Source organism: Ranitomeya variabilis, chromosome 5, assembly GCF_051348905.1.
Source record: "Ranitomeya variabilis isolate aRanVar5 chromosome 5, aRanVar5.hap1, whole genome shotgun sequence".
NCBI lineage: Eukaryota > Metazoa > Chordata > Amphibia > Anura > Dendrobatidae > Ranitomeya > Ranitomeya variabilis.
In genome coordinates this window covers 74,120,836-74,141,142 of record NC_135236.1, presented here as the reverse complement: position 1 = coordinate 74,141,142, position 20,307 = coordinate 74,120,836, and the positions used below count along the sequence as shown (strand labels likewise).

At 44.0% G+C, this 20,307-nt stretch overlaps 1 protein-coding gene and 1 long non-coding RNA gene across 2 annotated transcripts; one reads left to right on the top strand and one right to left on the bottom strand.

Annotated features, from left to right (window-relative positions):
- Positions 1-12,821: 12,821 nt before the first annotated feature.
- Positions 12,822-13,992, top strand: LOC143774860 (olfactory receptor 1-like). Its single transcript, XM_077262629.1, has one exon. The coding sequence runs from the start codon at positions 12,822-12,824 to the stop codon at positions 13,761-13,763; it is 942 nt and encodes a 313-aa protein (XP_077118744.1). The 3' UTR covers positions 13,764-13,992.
- A 3,734-nt stretch (positions 13,993-17,726) lies between these two features.
- On the bottom strand, positions 17,727-19,895 carry LOC143773311 (uncharacterized). Its single transcript, XR_013215139.1, has 3 exons — positions 19,778-19,895; positions 18,989-19,139; positions 17,727-18,020 (listed from the first exon to the last, which is right to left on the bottom strand). It is a non-coding gene; the product is annotated as an uncharacterized LOC143773311 (long non-coding RNA).
- Positions 19,896-20,307: the final 412 nt, after the last annotated feature.

Genomic DNA, 20,307 nt, shown 5'->3' with positions numbered 1-20,307 from the left:
TTCACAAATTGATCCGTAAAAATGAAAAAGTACTTTTTTTTCACAGAAAATTTCTTTTAGCCTCAAATTTTTCATTTTCACATGGGCAACAGGATAAAATGGATCCTAAAATTTGTTGGGCAATTTCTCCTGAGTACACCGATACCTCATATGTGGGGGTAAACAACTGGGTGCACGGCAAGGCTCGGAAGGGAAGGCGCGCCATTTGACTTTTTGAATGGAAAATTAGCTCCAATTGTTAGCGGACACCATGTCGTGTTTGGAGAGCCCCTGTGTGCCTAAACATTGGAGCTCCCCTACAAGTGACCCCATTTTGGAAACTAGACCCCCCAAGAAACTTATCTAGATGCATAGTGAGCACTTAAAACCCCCAGGTGCTTCACAGAAGTTAATAACGCAGAGCCGTGAAAATAAAAAATAATTTTTCTTTCCTCAAAAAAAGATTTTTAGCCTGGAATTTTTTATTTTCCCAAGGGTAATAGGAGAAATTGGACCGCAAATGTTGTTGTCCAGTTTGTCCTGAGTACGATGATACCCCATATGTGGGGGTAAACCACTGTTTGGGCGCACGGCAGGGCTCGGAAGGGAAGGCACGCCATTTGGCTTTTTGAATGGAAAATTAGCTCCAATCATTAGCGGACACCATGTCGCATTTGGAGAGCCCCTGTGTGCCTAAACATTGGAGCTCCCCTACAAGTGACCCCATTTTGGAAACTAGACACCCCAAGGAACTTATCTAGATGCATAGTGAGCACTTAAAACCCCCAGGTGCTTCACAGAAGTTAATAATGCAGAGCCATGAAAATAAAAAATAATTTTTCTTTCCACAAAAAATATTTTTAGCCTGGAATTTTTTATTTTCCCAAGGGTAATAGGAGAAATTGGACCCAAAATGTTGTTGTCCAGTTTGTCCTGAGTACGATGATACCCCATATGTGGGGGTAAACCACTGTTTGGGCGCACGGCAGGGCTCGGAAGGGAAGGCACGCCATTTGGCTTTTTGAATGGAAAATTAGCTCCAATCATTAGCGGACACCATGTCGCGTTTGGAGAGCCCCTGTGTGCCTAAACATTGGAGCTCCCCCAAAAGTGACCCCATTTTGGAAACTAGACCTCCCAAGGAACTAATCTAGATGTGTGTTGAGCACTTTGAACCCCCAAGTGCTTCACAAAAGTTTATAACGCAGAGCCATGAAAATAAAAAATAATTTTTCTTTTCTCAAAAATGATTTTTTAGCCCACAATTTTTTATTTTCCCAAGGATAACTGGAGAAATTGGACCCCAAAAGTTGTTGTCCAGTTTCTCCTGAGTACGCTGATACCCCATATGTGGGGGTAAACCACTGTTTTGGCACACGTCGGGGTTCGGAAGGGAAGTAGTGATGTTTTGAAATGCAGACTTTGATGGAATGCTCTGCGGGCGTCACGTTGCGTTTGCAGAGCCCCTGATGTGCCTAAACAGTAGGAACTCCCCACAAGTGACCCCATTTTGGAAACTAGACCCCCAAGGGAACTTATCTAGATGTGTGGTGAGCACTTTGAACCCCCAAGTGCTTCACAGAAGTTTATAGCGCCGAGCCGTGAAAATAATAAATGTGTTTTCTTTCCTCAAAAATATTTTTTTAGCCCAGAATGTTTTAATTTTCCCAAGGGTAACAGGAGAAATTTGACCCCAAAAGTTGTTTTCCAGTTTCTCCTGAGTACGATGATACACCATATGTGGGTGTAAACCACTGTTTCGGCACATGCCGGGGCTCGGAAGGGAAGTAGTGACGTTTTGGAATGCAGACTTTGATGGAATGGTCTGCGGGCATCATGTTACATTTGCAGAGCCCCTGATGTGCCTAAACAGTAGAAACCCCCCACAAGTGACCCCATTTTGGAAACTAGACCCCCCAAGGAACTTATCTAGATGTGTGGTGAGCACGTTCAACCCCCAAGTGCTTCACAGAAGTTTACAACGCAGAGCCATGAAAATAAAAAATCATTTTTCTTTCCTCAAAAAAGATGTTTTAGCAAGCAATTTTTTATTTTCACAAGGGTAACAGGAGAAATTGGACCCCAATATTTGTTGCCCAGTTTGTTGTGAGTACGCTGATACCCCATATGTGGGGGTAAACAACTGTTTGTGCGCACTTTGGGGCTTGGAAGGGAGGGAGCACCATTTGACTTTTTGAACGCAAGATTGGCTGGAATCAATGGTGGCGCCGTGTTGCGTTTGGAGACCCCTGATGTGCCTAAACAATGGAAACCCCTCAATTATAACTTCAACACTAACCCCAACACACCCCTAACCCTAATCCCAACTGTAGCCATAACCCTAATCACAACCCTAACCCCAACACACCCCTAACCACAACCCTAACCCCAACACACCCATAACCCTAGTCCCAACCCTAACCCTAATCCCAACCCTAACCCTAATCCCAACCCTAACCACAACTGTAACCCCAACACACCCCTAACCCTATCCGTAACCCTAACCACAAGCCTAATCTTAACCCTATTTCCAACCCTAGCCCTAATTCCAACCCTAACTCTAATTCCAACCCTAACCCTAAGGCTATGTGCCCACGTTGCGGATTCGTGTGAGATTTTTCGCACAATTTTTGAAAAATCCGCAGGTAAAAGGCACTGCGTTTTACCTGCGGATTTACAGCGGATTTCCAGTGTTTTTTGTGTGGATTTCACCTGCGGATTCCTATTGAGGAACAGGTGTAAAACGCTGCGGAATCCGCACAAAATTGACATGCTGCGGAAAATACAACGCAGCGTTTCCGCACGGTATTTTCCGCACCATGGGCACAGCGGATTTGGTTCTCCATAGGTGTACATGGTACTGTAAACCTGATGGAAAACTGCTACGAATTCGCAGAGACCAATCCGCTGCGGATCCGCGGCCAATCCGCTGCGGATCCACGGCCAATCCGCTGCGGATCCGCGGCCAATCCGCTGCGGATCCGCAGCCAAATCCGCACTGTGTGCACATGCCCTAACCCTACCCCTACCCCTAACCCTAACCCTACCCCTAACCCTACCCCTACCCCTAACCCTAGTTCTAACCCTAGTTTTAACCCTAACCCTAGTGGAAAAAGAAAAAAAAAATATTTTCTTTTTTTATTATTGTCCCTACCTATGGGGGTGATAAAGGGGGGGGTCATTTACTATTTTTTTTATTTTGATCGCTGTGATAGGTTATATCTCAGTGATCAAAATATACCTGGAACGAATCTGCCGGCCGGCAGATTCGGCGGGCGCACTGCACATGCGCCCGCCATTTTGGAAGATGGCGGCGCCCATGGAGAAGACGGACGGACACCGGGAGGCCCGGTAAGTATGAGGGGGGGGGGGAATCTGAGCATGGGGGGTGGATCAGAGGACGGGGGGTGGCATCGGAGCACTGGGGGAGCGGGCAGTAGGACGGGGGAGCGGACAGGACGACGGAGGGGAGCGGAGCCCCGGACGGAGGACCAGGGAGGAGATCGGTGGTGGTGGTGGGGGGGTACATAAGTGTTTCCAGCCATGGTCGATGATATTGCAGCATCGGCCATGGCTGGATTGTAATATTTCACCAGTTTTTTAGGTGAAATATTACAAATCGCTCTGATTGGTAGTTTCACTTTCAACAGCCAATCAGAGTGATCGTAGCCACGGGGGGGTGAAGCCACCCCCCCTGGGCTGAAGTACCACTCCCCCTGTCCCTGCAGATCGGGTGAAATTGGAGTTAACCCTTTCACCCGATCTGCAGGGACGCGATCATTCCATGATGCCACATAGGCGTCATAGGTCGGATTGGCACAGGTTTTCATGACGCCTACGTGGCGTCATGGGTCGGGAAGGGGTTAAATGTAGCGGTGTTTGATGTGGGGTGTACTCATTTTTGCATCAACTAATTTGAAAACTGAAGATTTTGAAATGAACATTATATTATTAACCTTACTTTCATGTTATGGTTTATGAAAAATGTTCTGTGAAATTCAGTATTTTAAAAATTTGGGAAATTGCTTGTACTGAGTGATACAGGAAAGAAATATATCTTGGTACCGTGTTAGCCAGTAGATAGAAAAATATTTAGAATTGAGAGTCCTCAGTGGTTGATACCTTTTAATGGCTAACTGAAAAGATGGTAACAAATTGCAAGCTTTCGAGACTACATACGTCTCTTCATCAGGCAAAGACTAAAACAAATTCTGAAGAATCACATATTTATGCACAACATAGTATAGAAAAAAAAAAAAAAAAAAAAAAAGGGAGAGTGGAAAAAACCATGGATGGAACCATGGACGTACTGAGTGAAAAATTGATTAAAATCTTATTCTTCAAGAAGGTGTACAGATTTATGTTGAGCACGATATGTGATATGTAAGGAGGTCCCCCAACGTTCCCAGACAGATGATGTTGGAGGAGAGAAGGATCAGGCTGTTGGAATTTCAACACCTAATCTTTTAGTTTTCATGCAAGATAAAGCCAAGGCGAGAAGTGTCCAGTAGGAGCTTTCGTCGCTCTCTTCATTGAAAACACAGAAAAGAACAGTTAGAAGAGCTGTATTGGGAAGTCAGAAGAGAGCAGTCTTCCTAATGAGTGTCATTCAAAAGTTAAAGTCACTTGGGAAATTATTCACCTCCCTTGCCATTTTCTGTGTTTTGCTACCTCACAACCTGGAATCTCATAGGTTTTTTTAGGGTCTGCATTAGTTCATGTGAAGAACACGCCTACAACTGTGTGAATATTTGGTTTTCTTATTATTGTGAAGCAAACAACAAATGAGTCAAATGACAAAATAACTGACAACTTCAGTGTGCATAACTGTTCGCCTCCCTAAAGTCAGTACTTTGTAGAGCCTCCTCTTACGGAAATTACAGATGCATGTCGCTTTGGATAAGTTTCTATAGGTTTTCCACATCTTGTCACTGGTATTTTTGCTCATTCTTGAAAACCAAACTGTTCCAGGTCCTTCAAGTTAGATGGTTTCCTCTGGTGAACAGCAAGTCTGACCACATATTCTCATTTGTATTAAAGGGAACCTGTCACCTCATTTTTCGCATATAAGCTGCGGCCACCACCATTAGGGGCTTATCTACAGCATCCTATAATGCTGTAGATAAGCCCCCAATGTAACCTGAAAGATAAAAAAAACAAGTTAGATTTTGCTCACCCAGGGGCGGTCCGGTGCGGTCCAGGTCCGATGGGCGTCGCAAGTCCGGCGCCTCCCATCTTCATGCGATGACGTCCTCTTCCTTGCTTCTGTCGTGACTCATGCGCAGGCTTAATTCTCTGCCCTGTTGAGGACAGAGCAAAGTACTGCAGTGCGCAGATGCCGGGAAAGGTCGGAGGCCCAGCGCCTGTGGACTACAGTACTTTATGCTGCCCTCAACAGGGCAAATTAGTATGCCTGCGCAGGAGCCGCGACAGAAGCAAGGAAGAGGACATCATCACATGAAGATGGGAGGCACCGGACCCAGACCTGCGACGCCTATCGGACCCAAACAGAACCGTCCCTGGGTGAGTATAATCTAACTTGTTTTTCTTATCTTTCAGGTTACATCGGGAATGGTGGTGGCCGCAGCTTATATGTGAAAAAAGAGGTGACAGATTCCCTTTAAGATTTGGGCTCTGACTAGGCCACTCCAAAGCATTTACATGTTTCTCCTTAAACCACTCCAGTGTTGCTCAACCAATAGGCTTTGGGTCATTGTCTTGTTGGAAGATGAATCTCCATCCCAGTCTCAAATCACTGACTGACTGATTGAAACAGGTTTTGCTCAAGATTATCCAGGTATTTCACAGCATCTATCTTCCTCTCGACTTGGACAATTTTCCATGTCCCTGTTGCCGAAAAACATCCCCACAGCATGATGCTGCCACCATGTTTCACTTTGGGGATGGTGTTCTTGGGGTGATGAGTGGTGTTGGTTTTGAGCCAGACATAGCGTTTTCCTTGGAGGCCAAAAAGTTCAATTTTGATCTCATCTGACCATGGCACCTTACTCCCACATGTCTTTGGCAAATTCAAACTGAGCCTTACAATTTTTGTGTGTAAGTAAGGGATTTTTCTGCCTACTTTTCCATAAGTGCCACCTCTATGGAGTGTACAGCTTATTGTGGTCATATGGACAGATATTTTAGTCTCAGCTTGGGAACTCTGTAGCTCCCTCAGGGATATCTCTGGTCTCTGGGCTGCCTCTCTGATTAATGCCCTCCTTGCCCAGCAGCAAGTTTCGGTGGGCGGCTCTCTCTTGGCAGGTTTGTTGTGGTACCATATTCTTTCCATTTGATGATAATGGATTTAATGGTGCTCTCAGGGGCGTCATCAGAGATTGAGATTTGTTATTTTAATAACCTAACCCTGACTTGTACTTCTCAACAACTTTGTCCCTGACTTCTTTGGAGATCTCCTTGGTCTTCATAGTGTTATTTGGTTAGTGGTACCTGTTGCAGCCTCTGTGGCCTTTCAGAAAAGGTAAAGTGAATATACTGACACACCATGTGACACTTAGATTGCACACAGGTGGGCGTCCTGTCACTAAGAATGTGACTTATGAAGGTAACTGCTTGCACCAGAATGTTGTAGGTGCTCCTTAGCAATAAGGGTGAATAAATATGCACATGCCAATTTTTAGTTATTTGATCCCATAAATGTAATTTATTCCTATATGTTTCTCATTTCACTTCACAAACTTAGACTATTTAGTGTTGATGCATCCCACACAATTCAGATTATAAAAAAAATCTAAACACAGGTTGTAATGTAACAAAATAAGTAAAAAGCCAAGGGGGTGAATACTTTTACAAGCCCCTTAGCTGATAAGTATGGCCAGACTTTTTTACATTTCTCCACCATAGACATGTGACCACAGCAGCCAATAACTGTTCATATTTATGATAATATTGGGGTCAACTGGTGGCCAGAAATTGATGAAAATGGTTAAAGGTTTGAATGGCCAATCATGTCAGATAAGGAAAGACTTATGGGTGACCGTGGGACAATTTGAGAAGGGTGATGGGCGATATGAAAAGTACACATTCTGTTGATTAAAAAGATAGGGCTTAAACCCCCTTCAATTTTCCTTAAATGGTGAAATTCTTTTAACGAGTTAATAATTCTTTTGAGTTTTCTAAACAGTTTATTATTAAAGTTTATTAAAACAACTTTTGCTTGAAATGGAAGAAAACAAAAATAATTAGTGTACTCCGGATAATACACAACAGAAATACATGAACCCTCCCAGGAGATTTAGGATTTTTACATGCTTGGATGTGTAATTTGAGTCCCTGAGCGACATTATGTTCCCTATAGAGAAGACTAAGAAGACTAAGGATAATTAACATTGAAACTTGTATATAAATCATCTCTAGGACACTGAGAAGCCACAAGAACCATCGATTTTACTCTAACAGTAAGGTAATATTTTTATTTTTCCATCTCCAACTTTCCAATAAAAATATTTTATTTTTTAGGCATAATAATCACCTATGTCTAGGAAATTTGGAGTTAAAGGCTCATCATTTCATTGGTGGGTATCCCCCATGATTACTAGAAGGATGAGGCAAAAGCCCCTTGAGCAAGTGATTTCCTCTGAAGTTTTTACACAGACACAACCACAACATTCTATAAAATAATGGCTATTCTATTGGTAGAACCTCCATCGATCAGCAGGTTAGGGCATATAATAGTGATATACTATTAATATCTGCACTGAAAAACCCCACTAGTGATGTTTTCTTATCAGATATTTATTTTTATTATTATTATTTATTGTTATAGCGCCATTTATTCCATGGCGCTTTACATGTGAGGAGGGGTATACATGATAAAAACAAGTACAATAATCTTAAACAATACAAGTCATAACTGGTACAGGAGGAGAGAGGACCCTGCCCGCGAAGGCTCACAATCTACAAGGGATGGGTGAGAATACAGTAGGTGAGGATAGAGCTGGTCATGCAGCGGTTTGGTTGATCGGTGGTTACTGCAGGTTGTAGGCTTGTCAGAAGAAGTGGGTCTTCAGGTTCTTTTTGAAGATTTCGATGGTAGGCGAGAGTCTGATGTGTTGTAGTAGAGGGTTCCAGAGTAGGGGTGATACGCGAGAGAAATCTTGTATATGATTGTGGGAAGAGGAGATAAGAGGGGAGTAGAGAAGATGATCTTGTGAGGATCGGAGGTTGCGTGCAGGTAAATACCGGGAGACGAGGTCACAGATGTATGGTGGAGACAGGTTGTGGATGGCTTTGTATGTCATGGTTAGGGTTTTGTCTCTGGGCAATGGGGAGCCAGTGAAGGGATTGACAGAGGGGAGAGGCCGGGGAATAGCAGGGGGACAGGTGGATTAGTCGGGCAGCAGAGTTTAGAATAGATTGGAGGGGTGCGAGAGTGTTAGAGGGGAGGCCACAGAGTAGGAGGTTGCAGTAGTCAAGGCGAGAGATGATGAGGGCATGGACTAGGGTTTTTGCAGATTCTTGGTTGAGGAATGAACGGATTAGTGAAATATTTTTGAGTTGAAGTCGGCAGGAAGTGGAAAGGGCTTGGATATGTGGTTTGAAGGAGAGATCAGCGTCAAGGATTACCCTGAGGCAGCGAGCTTCTGGGACTGGGGAGAGTGGGCAGCCATTTACTGTAATGGTTAGGTTTGTTGGGGGGGTCGCGTGAGATGGGAGAAAGATGATGAATTCTGTTTTGTCCATGTTAAGTTTCAGAAATCTAGCGGAGAAGAAGGATGAAATAGTGGACAGACATTGAGGGATTCTGGTTAGTAGGGAGGTGATATCTGGTCCAGAGATGTAGATCTGTGTGTCATCAGCATAGAGGTGATACTGATAGCCATGAGATTCTATGAGCTGTCCCAGGCCAAAGGTGTAAATGGAGAAGAGCAGAGGCCCAAGGACTGAACCTTGTGGGACTCCGACAGATAGGGGGCGAGGTGAGGAGGCGGTGTGTGAGTGTGAGACGCTGAATGTCCGGTCTGTTAGGTATGATGAGATCCAGGATAGGGCCAAGTCTGTAATGCCAAGGGATGAGAGGGTCTGTAATAATAGGGAATGGTCCACTGTGTCAAAGGCAGCTGACAGGTCGAGGAGGAGAACAGAGTAGTATCACTTGCTCTTGGCGGTTAAGAGGACGTTGGTGACCTTAGTTAGGGCAGTTTCAGTGGAATGTGTGACCGGAAGCCAGATTGTAAGCGGTCAAAGAGGGAGCAAGAAGAGAGATGGGAGGACAGTTCAAGGTAGACTTGTTGTTCCAGTAGTTTGGAGGCATAAGGGAGAAGTGATATAGGGCGATAGCTAGATACAGAGGATGGGTCAAGAGAAGGCTTTTTGAGGATAGGTGTGATGGAGGCATGTTTAAAGCTTGAGGGGAAAACACCAGTTGTTAGTGATAGATTGAAGAGATGGGTTAGGGTTGGGATGAAGACTGTGGTGAGGTTTGGGATGAGGTGGGATGGGAGTGGGTCAAGTGCACAGGTGGTGAGATGCGATCTTGAGAGTAGAGTGGAGAGTTGATCTTCTGTAATGGTGGGGAGGTTGGTTTTGGGGGTGGAGGGCTGGGAAGTCGGGAGGAAGGGCTCTGGGGCTTGTTGACCAAAACTGTCTCTGATGCTATCAATCTTCTGCTTGAAAAATGAGGCAAAGTCTTCAGCGGAGATAAGTGGGGAGGAAGGAGGTGCTGGGGGACAGAGGAGAGAATTGAAGGTGTTGAATAACTGTTATTTTCTGCTGCAAAAATCCAAGGCTGACACCCAGATTTTTTTGCAATGCATGTTCTACAGATTTGCAGTTAGCACTGCCCAGGATCCAACCAAAGCTTAGCCCCGCTGATATTTTTCATAGATAATATTCCTCTTGAATGTGAGTGGGGTTGTGGAAAAGCAGTTGTAGATTTTGCATTGTTTTAGAAGCAGAATGGAAATAAAAATCTATATGCAGTCAACATGTGAATATATCTTTAAATGTGTTGTGTGATGAAAAAAGTATAGGTGCCAACTTGTTGATCGGTGTAGGTCTGCACCTGCTCTGATCCGCGCCAATCAGCAGAATGGGGAATGTTCATTCCCGTTAGAATGGGGAATGTTCATTCCCGTTAGAATGGAGAGGCAGTGCAAGTGTTTGCTTTTCCAGCTATAGAGAATGAATGGCGTAGCGATCAGACGTCCGAATTGCCGTGCCATTTTGTCACAGAGATAAAGGTTTCTATTCTGGGATAAACGTTCCTCAATCTGCCAATCAGTGAAGGTCCCAGTAGTTAGACGTCCACTGATCAGTAAGTTATCACTAGAGATGAGAGAATACATTTCTGTGGAATTGAATTCTACTTTCACTTTACAAAAATACGCATTCACCAAAATGGTGATTTTTGGGGGTAATATGCTCCTGCACAGATTCAGCAGGAAGGCGACAATTTTTCTGAACCATAAATGGCCATCAAAATGTAAAAAAATAAGAAAAACCTCATCACACAGCTCACCTCTACTGAAACCACGCTCTTTGGATTGGTGTTGGGTGTGCCGAAATTTGTGAGCCACGAACTTTGCTGGGCATGAGCAGAACCCTCACGGGACTTTCAAATCTGGAAAACCCCAGGCTAGCGTGAGAGACCCAGAAATTTCAGAGTGACAGCGATCCGAAGATGTGACAAGGACCAGAAGGGTGACTGTGAGGAAGGCAGATGCCCAAAAGGTGAGCGGTCAGATGAGTATAATGATTTATTAGTCTTTTACATAATATGAGTCGCCCACCAGGGTCTGGTACATACAGGGGATTCACGGTGGCTGCGACCTGGTCCGTGGCCCTGGGCGCCCAATTAAAAGAGAAATGTTTTTTAAGGATTTAATAAAGTTTGTGTTTGTGACGCCACCTGTGGTATTCGGTCAGTGGGGACCTTAAAGGGGTCCTCTGGGGTGATGTTATGGCAGCTAAGATGGTATAACTTCCCACAGGTGAAGTAGGTCCCCAGGGCTCCCCGGTGTATAGGTAAAGATGGTGAGTAGTGCGGTAAGAAATGGAGGACACAGGTTTGCATCCTCTTTACCTGATTTACTGAAGCTTCAGGCAACCGCAGTCCAGGGCACAAGATCACAGGACAGGCAGGGTCCAGCCGGCTTGGAAGCGAATCCAGAGTCCCCTTTACCAGGTGGAGATGAAAGCATTCTTCAAAGCGCGGTGGTGTTGTAGTCCCTTACTGCCTATGGCTTTGAATAAGGTCCTCACAGTTCCTCTCTGTCCTCCATAAAGGTGAAGACACAAACCCGTATGACAGGTGACTCAAGCCTTTTTACAGGGTCCCTATCACAACCCGGGCCCTATATGCCACTGTGCCTCCTGGGTGTAAAGGCGGACAGGTGATTTATAATCCAGCTGTCCTGCCGGTCTCTTCTGTGCCTCCTAGAGTCCGACATGGCCTCGGTCTTCCGGCTACTGGAATCTTCGCTCAGCCAGGGAGGTAACCAAATAGCTGCTAGGCTCCCCTGGTATCACTCTCCTGTGCTCTGCTCTCCTGCACACTTTCCACAAACTGTCCTTTCCTTCTGTATCTCTTTCACCAGGAGCTGTAGCGACTCTGGCTACACGGCCCCTTCAGTCTTTCTGACACTCACTGTCCGACTACTCTCGTCTCTGTCCTGACAGACTGCCCACTAACTTCCCCTCCAGCCAGAATATATTAGGGAAGTTCCCCTTAATCCGGGTTCAGAGCTCCCCCTTCTGGCCTGGAGTATGAACATGTTGTGCGTATGTGATTACCTGATAAAAGAGGTCTTTCATCGCTTCCAAGCGTGACATCACTCTCCCCGTGAGGAAAGCAATGCCACTGGGGCATCACAAATACATTTATTAAGCTTTGGGATTTGAAGAGATCACAGAGCATAATAAGGTACATTAAATTACTGATAAATTTGTGCGCCACAAACTTTGCAGGCGCATGCGCAGAACCCTCCCCAGCCTATTAAACCTGCAAAACCCAGACTAACGTGAGGGGCTCAGGAATTTCAGAGCAGCAGACGGCAATCCGAAAAAGACCAGATGAGTAACTGTGAGGAGTGAAGGGGCCGGGAAGATGATCAGTGCAATGGGTATGAGGATTTTTTTTGTATTTTTTACATATTACGTTTATTATGCTCTGGGGTTTGAAGAGACCCCAGAGCACAAGGGACATCATAATAATCAAACTTACTTGGAAAAACCATGCAAACGGGTAAATTTCGAATTTTGCCAGAATGTACTCATCTCTGGTGATCACCGACCCTGCAGATAGGTGATAACTTGTTTCCATCGGACAACCCCTTTAATGTCTGTGTGCATGGACCTCATACTATTGCACACATAGTTCAAATTACGACCCCAAAGGAAGAATGTTTGCAGCGGTATGTTGTCTCCTTGAAACACGGTATTCTTAAACTGAAACAGAATAACTATAAGGAGAACCGAAGATAACCTTATTCCATTTCTCATTCATCATTTCACACCACAAGTATATCACAGTATTATGAATATATATAGTATATGGATATGTGATATAACAACTGTGGACTTTCAAAGGCCAATATTATAATATCAGTTTCCTTTTGATTTTATAAAATGGCACATAGACGATTTTTCTAATGGATTCAGAGAGGCCATAGTTGTAGTTTAGAAAACCATAAGCCAAGTACATGAGGCCTTCATCTTAATTGTTTTTGAAAAACACTAAAAGGAAAAAAAAACTGATACAAATTCAAGAACAGCTAAAAAACCTGAATAAAAAAAAAAGGCAAATTATTAGTTTTCTTCACCAGAAAAAAAAAGAAGTAATTGACCATCTTTTTCTCCGTTTTATAGAGAACCCTTACCAGATGGATAGTAACGCAACATCTTTTAAATATTTCCAAATTATAGCATTTTTGGATACTAAAGAGCACAATATTTTTTTTTTCCTGATATTTTTCTGTATTTATATGTCGGGTTTACTGGGCAATTTATTCATAATTTCGGCAGTGATAATTGATGTTCATCTACGTATCCCCATGTACATCTTTCTTTGCAACTTGTCCATGGTGGATCTCATCTTTATATCTTCTACTATTCCGATGCTGATGAACATTTTACTCTCCGGAAACTTTTTGATATCCTACACACAATGCTTTTCCCAATTGTATTTTTTTATGTTTGCAGCTGGTTCAGAGGACATTTTGTTGTCTTTGATGGCCTATGACCGATATGTGGCCATTTGCAAACCCTTACATTACCACCTGATCATGAATAAGAAGAAGTACATCCTCTTCATATTGGGCACCTGGATTTCTGGGTCTGTAAATTCTTTGTTCATGACTGTTTCGATCTACCGGTTGGACCTATGTCGATCTAATAAAATTCAACATTTTTTCTGTGATATTAAAGCTTTGGAGAAGATCTCTTGCAATAACGCCAGCTTCCATATCATACTCTATGTAGAAACTATACTACTTGCTTTTTGCACATTTCTTCTAAGCCTAACATCCTACGTTAAAATAATCAGGAGTATTTTAGTGATCAAGTCCACTAATGGTAGAAGAAAGGCCTTCTCCACCTGCACGTCCCACCTTACTGTCCTCATTATTTTCTATGGCACTGGACTATGTATGTATATGAATCCTCCATCAGAACATTTAGAGGTGCAGGATGTGGTCTTCTCAGTGCTGTATACGGCTGTCACCCCCACGTTAAATCCTCTTATATATAGTTTAAGAAATAAAGAGGTGAAAAGAGCATTTAGGAGAATCGTTGATCGTAAAAGACTCAAGCTTGGATCATTCTAAAAAAAAAAAAAATAGATTTTTTTTTTATATTTCTTCTGGTAAGGCAGTTATTACAGCTCCCATCAAGTTTTCCAAAAATGTGGAAAAGCAAATTTACCAAACCATTTAATGTTTTGTTCCCTAAAGTCATCACTTCTATATCACTGAATTATCTGGTATCGCTACTATTTAGGAGCTTAGAAAATCAGGTCATCAAGACCTTTGGGGACTGTAATGGGGCAGTATGGGATACCCCTTGTCAAGAAATAGCTGAAAATAGTTTTTTAAACTGTATGAAAGAAGAGGGTAACCCAAAGGGAGGAATGTATTTACTTTTGAAAACTAAATGGGAAAGTGGGTGAGGATTAGCAGGGGTATCACGATCAACAGTCCAGCAGATTATCTTCAATTTAAACTAAATTATACCATAAATCCACATCTAGCATAGGAAACACTTATGTCACAGCTCTTAAAACAAAAATTATTAAAAACAAACACTTAAAGGGAACCTGTCACCCCGTTTTTTCAGTATGAGATAAAAATACTGTTAAATAGGGCCTGAGCTGTGCATTACAACAGTGTATTTTGTGGACCCCGATTCCCCACCTATGCTGCCGAAATACGTTACCAAAGTAGCCGTTTTCGCCTGTCAATCAGGCTGGTCTGGTCAAAAGGGCGTGGTGTCTTCCCCCAGATCTTGCTTAGTTTTCCGTTGGTGGCGTAGTGGTGTGCGCATGCCCAAGGTCCCGAATCCACTGCACAGGGGAGTTAAAAGAGCGCGATGTGCTGTATTTCATTGGTGATCGGTGGGCACGGCCATCTTCCTTTGGCCGCGCGTGCGCAGAAGCGGCGCTCTGCTGGCCGCGGCTTCAGGAAAATGGCCGCGGGATGCCGCGTGTGCGCAGATGGAGATCGCAGCGGCCATTTTCCTGAAGCCGAGATGCAAACTCTGCTTCAGGAAAATGGCCGCCGCGATCTCCATCTGCGCACGCGCGGCATCCCGCGGCCATTTTCCCGAAGCCGCGGCCAGCAGAGCGCTGCTTCTGCGCACGCACGGCCAAAGGAAGATGGCCGCGCCCACCGATCACCAATGAAATACAGCACATCGCGATCTTTTCACTCCCCTGTGACGTGGATTTGGGACCTTGGGCATGCGCACACCACTACGCCACCAACGGAAAACTAAGCAAGATCTGGGGGAAGACACCACGCCCTTTTGACCAGACCAGCCTGATTGACAGGCGAAAACGACTACTTTGGTAACGTATTTCGGCAGCATAGGTGGGGAATCGGGGTCCACAAAATACACTATTGTAATGCACAGCTCAGGCCCTATTTAACAGTATTTTTATCTCATACGGAAAAAACGGGGTGACAGGTTCCCTTTAAGACAAAACTCTTAATAAATTCCCTAATATTTTTATTACACCTAAAAAACATGAACATTAGAACATATGAACATCAAGACTTCTGGAGATGAACTTGTAACCTTGAGATTGTTGATACTGTTCAACAATTTTGGTTCTCAAGTCCTCTTCTTTTTCTGTTCTCCATGCACACACACAATGCAAAGGATTGAGTCAACTCCTCTTACTTGCTGCAGGTGAGTTTGAATCAGCATCACATGCTTGAAACAAACCCACAATTTTAGAAGGGGGCCAACAATTTTGTCCTGTCAATTTTTGGGGTTGTGTGTGAAATGATGTACAATTTGCCCTTTTTCACAGTTTTTTTGTGTTGTTCAAATACACACAAAGGTAATAAAACGTGTATAACAAAATGTGTAACAATTTCATGGGTGCCAACACTTTTGGCGATGACTGTAAATACAGTAACTATATAACAAAAAAAACTAATTTAAAAAAAAAGAGACACCAAAAAAAGATTCTTCAGATAAAACACTACAGACAACTTCCTGAAACATCTTTCTATAGCAAAAACATAACGGCTATAAGACGCCATGTGAACAGACTCTCATAAAAAAGCAAATGTTTTTTTTATGGTGGATTTGTATAAAATACTGTAGTAGTTTGGATTTGTAATAAAAAAAATTGCCTTGCTTGACGATTTCACGTACAGTAGCTGCAGCATGAAGACTCAGAAGACAACGTATTTATTCCCCCACTGCCATTGGCAGCTCAATATGCTTTCTTATTTGTCCCCAAAATGCTGCAATCATTAAACCTGAATAGCAGGGCAGAGAGCTAGAGTGGTGGCATTAGCCATGCAACTAAGTACAGGTACCATATTTTTCGGACTATAAAAGAGGCACCGGACCATAAGATGCACCCCAAATTTTCAGAAGGAAAATAGGGGAAAAAAATAATGTGTCAAATGGGGGTCCGTCTTACAGTCCGAATTCAGCTTACCAGGGAAGGGATTGGCACAGGTGGAGTGGTCACAGGAGTCATTCGGTGGTTCAGGCTGGTGTGGTGGCCTCTGGGAAATCCCATCCCAGGCTGGTGCGGTGCTCTGTGTTGCGGCTGTGCTCTGTGGGGTGGCTGTGCTCTGTACTGGGGCAGCGGTTCTCTGTGCTGCATGGGGGGCTCTGCCGGCATTTTGTCAAAGCCCGGAAGCCCCCGCAGCTCCGTTGCTGCGATACGGTGGCCTCCGGGTTGGCGCATGCTCAGATTCAGATCTCGGCAACGAGATATCGTTGCTGAGATCTGAATCTGAGCATGCGCCGCCCACGGCAGCCATTTTCCCGGAGGCCTCCGCATCACAACAATGGATGTGCGGGGGCCTCCAGGCTTTGACAAAATGCCAAAGGAGCCCCGCCGTACCACAGAGCCTCGCCACAACACCACAGAGCCCCACCACTGCCGCACCACAGAGCACTGCCACAGCCTGGAAAGGGAGGCTGCATCGGGACTGCCACCACCGGGAACACCGCCACAGGATTTGTAAGTATATTCCAACCATAAGACACACCCCATTTTCCCCCAAAAATTGGAAAAATACAGTAACTTGCAGAGAAGGCTAAAAAAAAAAGGAATCTGATTTGCAGTGGTGCTGAAAAAACTTCCAAACCCCTTTGGTCATATGATGCACTGATATCTCAGCACAGGACTAGCTTCCTTTTGCATCAAGAGACAAGAATCATAGAACATCCGGTGTTGAAGTAAGAGTTTAGAAAGTGGTCAAATCCGGTTTAATTTTGCGCTCATGAATCGCTATCATTTAAAAAAGCATTTTTCTGGTCCCCCGCTCACCTCTTCTCTAATTTGATCCTATTTCAGCTCATGCTACAATTAAAATGGAAAATATATCAAGAAATGTTTTGTGTCCTAGCAGATGTGCCATGTCCTTGCTCCTTGTCCCCCCTCTGTGTTCTGGGTCTGGCTGTAAGACAACTAACTGCAGAAGAAACATCTCCCCTGTGGCAGTATCACTATACTCCACCCCTGTATCTACTAGATCAGGGCTTCAACTGGCCACCAACAAAGTATAGAAGATATAAAAGTTGAATAAAAAAAAACAATCAAAAGTTACATCTGCCCCAACATTTATATTAATAATAACTACAGCTCATCCTGCTAAAAATAAGCTCTTCTATAGCTTCATCAACAGAGAAATACAAAAGTTATGGCTCCCAGAATATGGTGACACACAAAATGTTTTTGCTTTGTAAAAAGTTTTTTTAATTGTACAAAAACAGTAAAACATAAGCTATACATTTAGTAACCAAACAATGGACAATCAGCTCATCTGTTTATGGAATACTATGAATGCTGGTTTCTATATGGATCTACCTATGTATTAGTATTGTCTACTGGAGATGGACGTACTTATTCAACTGGAAATTATTTATACAAAAATCCATATTGTCCAGAATATGCTCAGCACGAATTCAGCAAAATGGTAGCTATTTTAATGAAGAGAAGGTCGGCTAATGTTAAAAAAAACAAATCAATAATATTCACCTCACTTCTTACCTCTACGGCAGAGGCGTAGCTAGGGGTTCAGCTCAGGGGGGGCGAAAAATCTGAGTGGGCCCCTAACCAATAGCCCTGATTGCAACTGAGGTGGCGCACTCTATTCGTGGGTATAGGAGAACCTCAGCACATTACAGTGCTGTAACTGAAAAAAATCTCTACACAAAAAACAATACTGATTATACCGTCATATGATGATCTCATAATTGTAGATACCAGTGTTGCAGAATATACAAGAGTTTACAATACAGACAATAACTTACAGGTGATGTTCTTTTTGATAATCGTTCACTTTTACACCTTACTCAGACCGACATGCCAACTTCTTCCAGCCAGGACTCCTCTGCAGAGATTACAACAAAGACACATTTGACTTCTCACACATTTCCAGCCCAGTACCCATCTATCTCCAACCTGCACAAAGTACTCAACCCAATACTGAGCCACTTCTGTCACATGTGTCCCTACTATTGCACCTGCTGTGTGATACAAAAGCAATGCTCCTCATACTGCCTCACATAATAATGCCACCATTGGGACCTTTACATAGTAGAATGTCTCTTTTGTCCCCCCACAGTAGCTCCCACACTGTATGTAAACCACCCCAGTTTATGACAGACCCCACAGTAACACCCACACTGTATATAGGCCCCCATACCGCATGATGGCCCCCACAGTAGCCTTTAAACTGTAGTGTATAATGGCTTCCGCATTAGCTCCCATGCTGTATAATGGCATCCGAATTAGCTCTAACACTGTATGATGGCTCCCAAAAATAGCTATCATGCTGTATACTGGCCCCACATTAGCTCCCATACTGTATATTGACCCCTGCATTAGCTCTCACACTGTATACTGGCTCCCGCATTAGCTCATCCGCTGTATAATGACCCCCAAATTAGCTCTAACACTGTATAATGGCCCCCGCTGTAGCTCCCATGCCTTTGATTCTGGTCTCTGTCGGTCCCTGTTTGTGGACTACATCTTGCACAGTGCTGATATATATAACAAAGGGCTAAATAGAAGAAAACAGAAACAGCCAGTGGGTGTATATAGAGGCCAGCGTATGTGAATAGCTCCCTTAATGTACCCAGGTAACCCTAAAAGAAATACTATTGTCTGGGCAAGACCCCAAAGAGGGGACCAGAAAGAAAGAGGGAATTAGAAGAGAGGGAGGTAAAATATTACTCATGTAAAGAAGAAAGTGCACACCCTGGTAGGTCTTCTCTTTTATTTCCTTTTCTGCATTTGGGGGGTCTAGTTGGCCAGACTGAGTATATGTTCAGGGGTCTTGTTATCATCTATACGCACCTACTGGCTGTTTGTATTTTCTTCTATTTGGCTCTTATACCATACCAAGTTATACCATATATTTGGGTTTTCACGCTTGCCACCCTGGATTTACAATATGATATGATAGGACCCTCTCCCCGGCTACAGGACCAAGTCACAGAGTGTGTATCTGGAGAGAGAGAGAGAGAGAGAGAGGGAGATTTGAAAGCAGCACTAGCAAACAGTGTGTAATATCAGCTGCCAAACCCAAACATTCCAGGCATTTACCGATCTTCAATGCAGCAGCAAAAAAAATGAAAAAACAGAATTTTGGTTCTCCTGGATAAAGGTTCTCAGTAGAACCGACATGTGGCTGAGCCCCAATGGGCTACTAAACACTATTTTTTAATTTTGTCAATGGTGCGCTGCCTTATTTTTTTACTACTATAAATTTTTACATATGTATGTATATATATATATATATGCACATACAGTGTATATATACAGGGAAAGACACATTCTTGTTTGTGCTGTCCTGCAGCTGGGGTGACTTCTATCAGGGCAGTGCATGATAGTTACTATTTATGTCAGTGGCTCTATCTGAGGCATAATGAGATTTATGGCAGCTGATTTGCATTGGCAGAGTCACCTGATATGTTTAAAAGTTCAAGTAGACTAGCGCCATAAATCTACTGTGCCTCAGATACAAGACCACAAATACAAGAAAATAAACAATCCAGGACTTGTAGGGCAGCAGCGTCCTTCCCCCTCCTCACTGCACAGACACAACCCCCCCTGCACGAAGCAGCCCAAGTTCTAAATACTCACAGCACCACCTTGTCTTTGCTCCTCTCCGGCGGGAAGAAGAAGCCTCAAGGCAGCAACTGCTGCGTGGTGACGTCCGTGCGGTCTCTCCTGCAGACACACAGGGTGCAATGGGGGCGTGTGCTATAGAACAGACAGTGATAGTGCAGGGAGATTATGTCTCCCCACACTACAGTGGAGAGAACTACATCGGCGTGCTGCGTACACCTGCATAGTTAACAGTGGCAGTAACTCTGAGTGGGCCCCCTCAGAGCAAGGGGCCCGGGGCGACCGCACCCTCTGCCCCCCTGGTAGCTACGCTAGTGCTCTACGGCCACTACATGTTGCCCCCACGGTCCTTGGTGATTCCCCTTACCACCTCCTCGACATCTCTTCCTAGCATCCCAGAATGCACGTATCTCAAAAGGTCGTGATGTCACAACATTTACAACAACCTTATGGCGCCCACTCTAGGCTGAGACTTTTTGTCACGCCTAAGCCAGAAGTTCCAACCTATCATGAAGATGCCTAGGGTTTTCAGCAGGCACTACCGA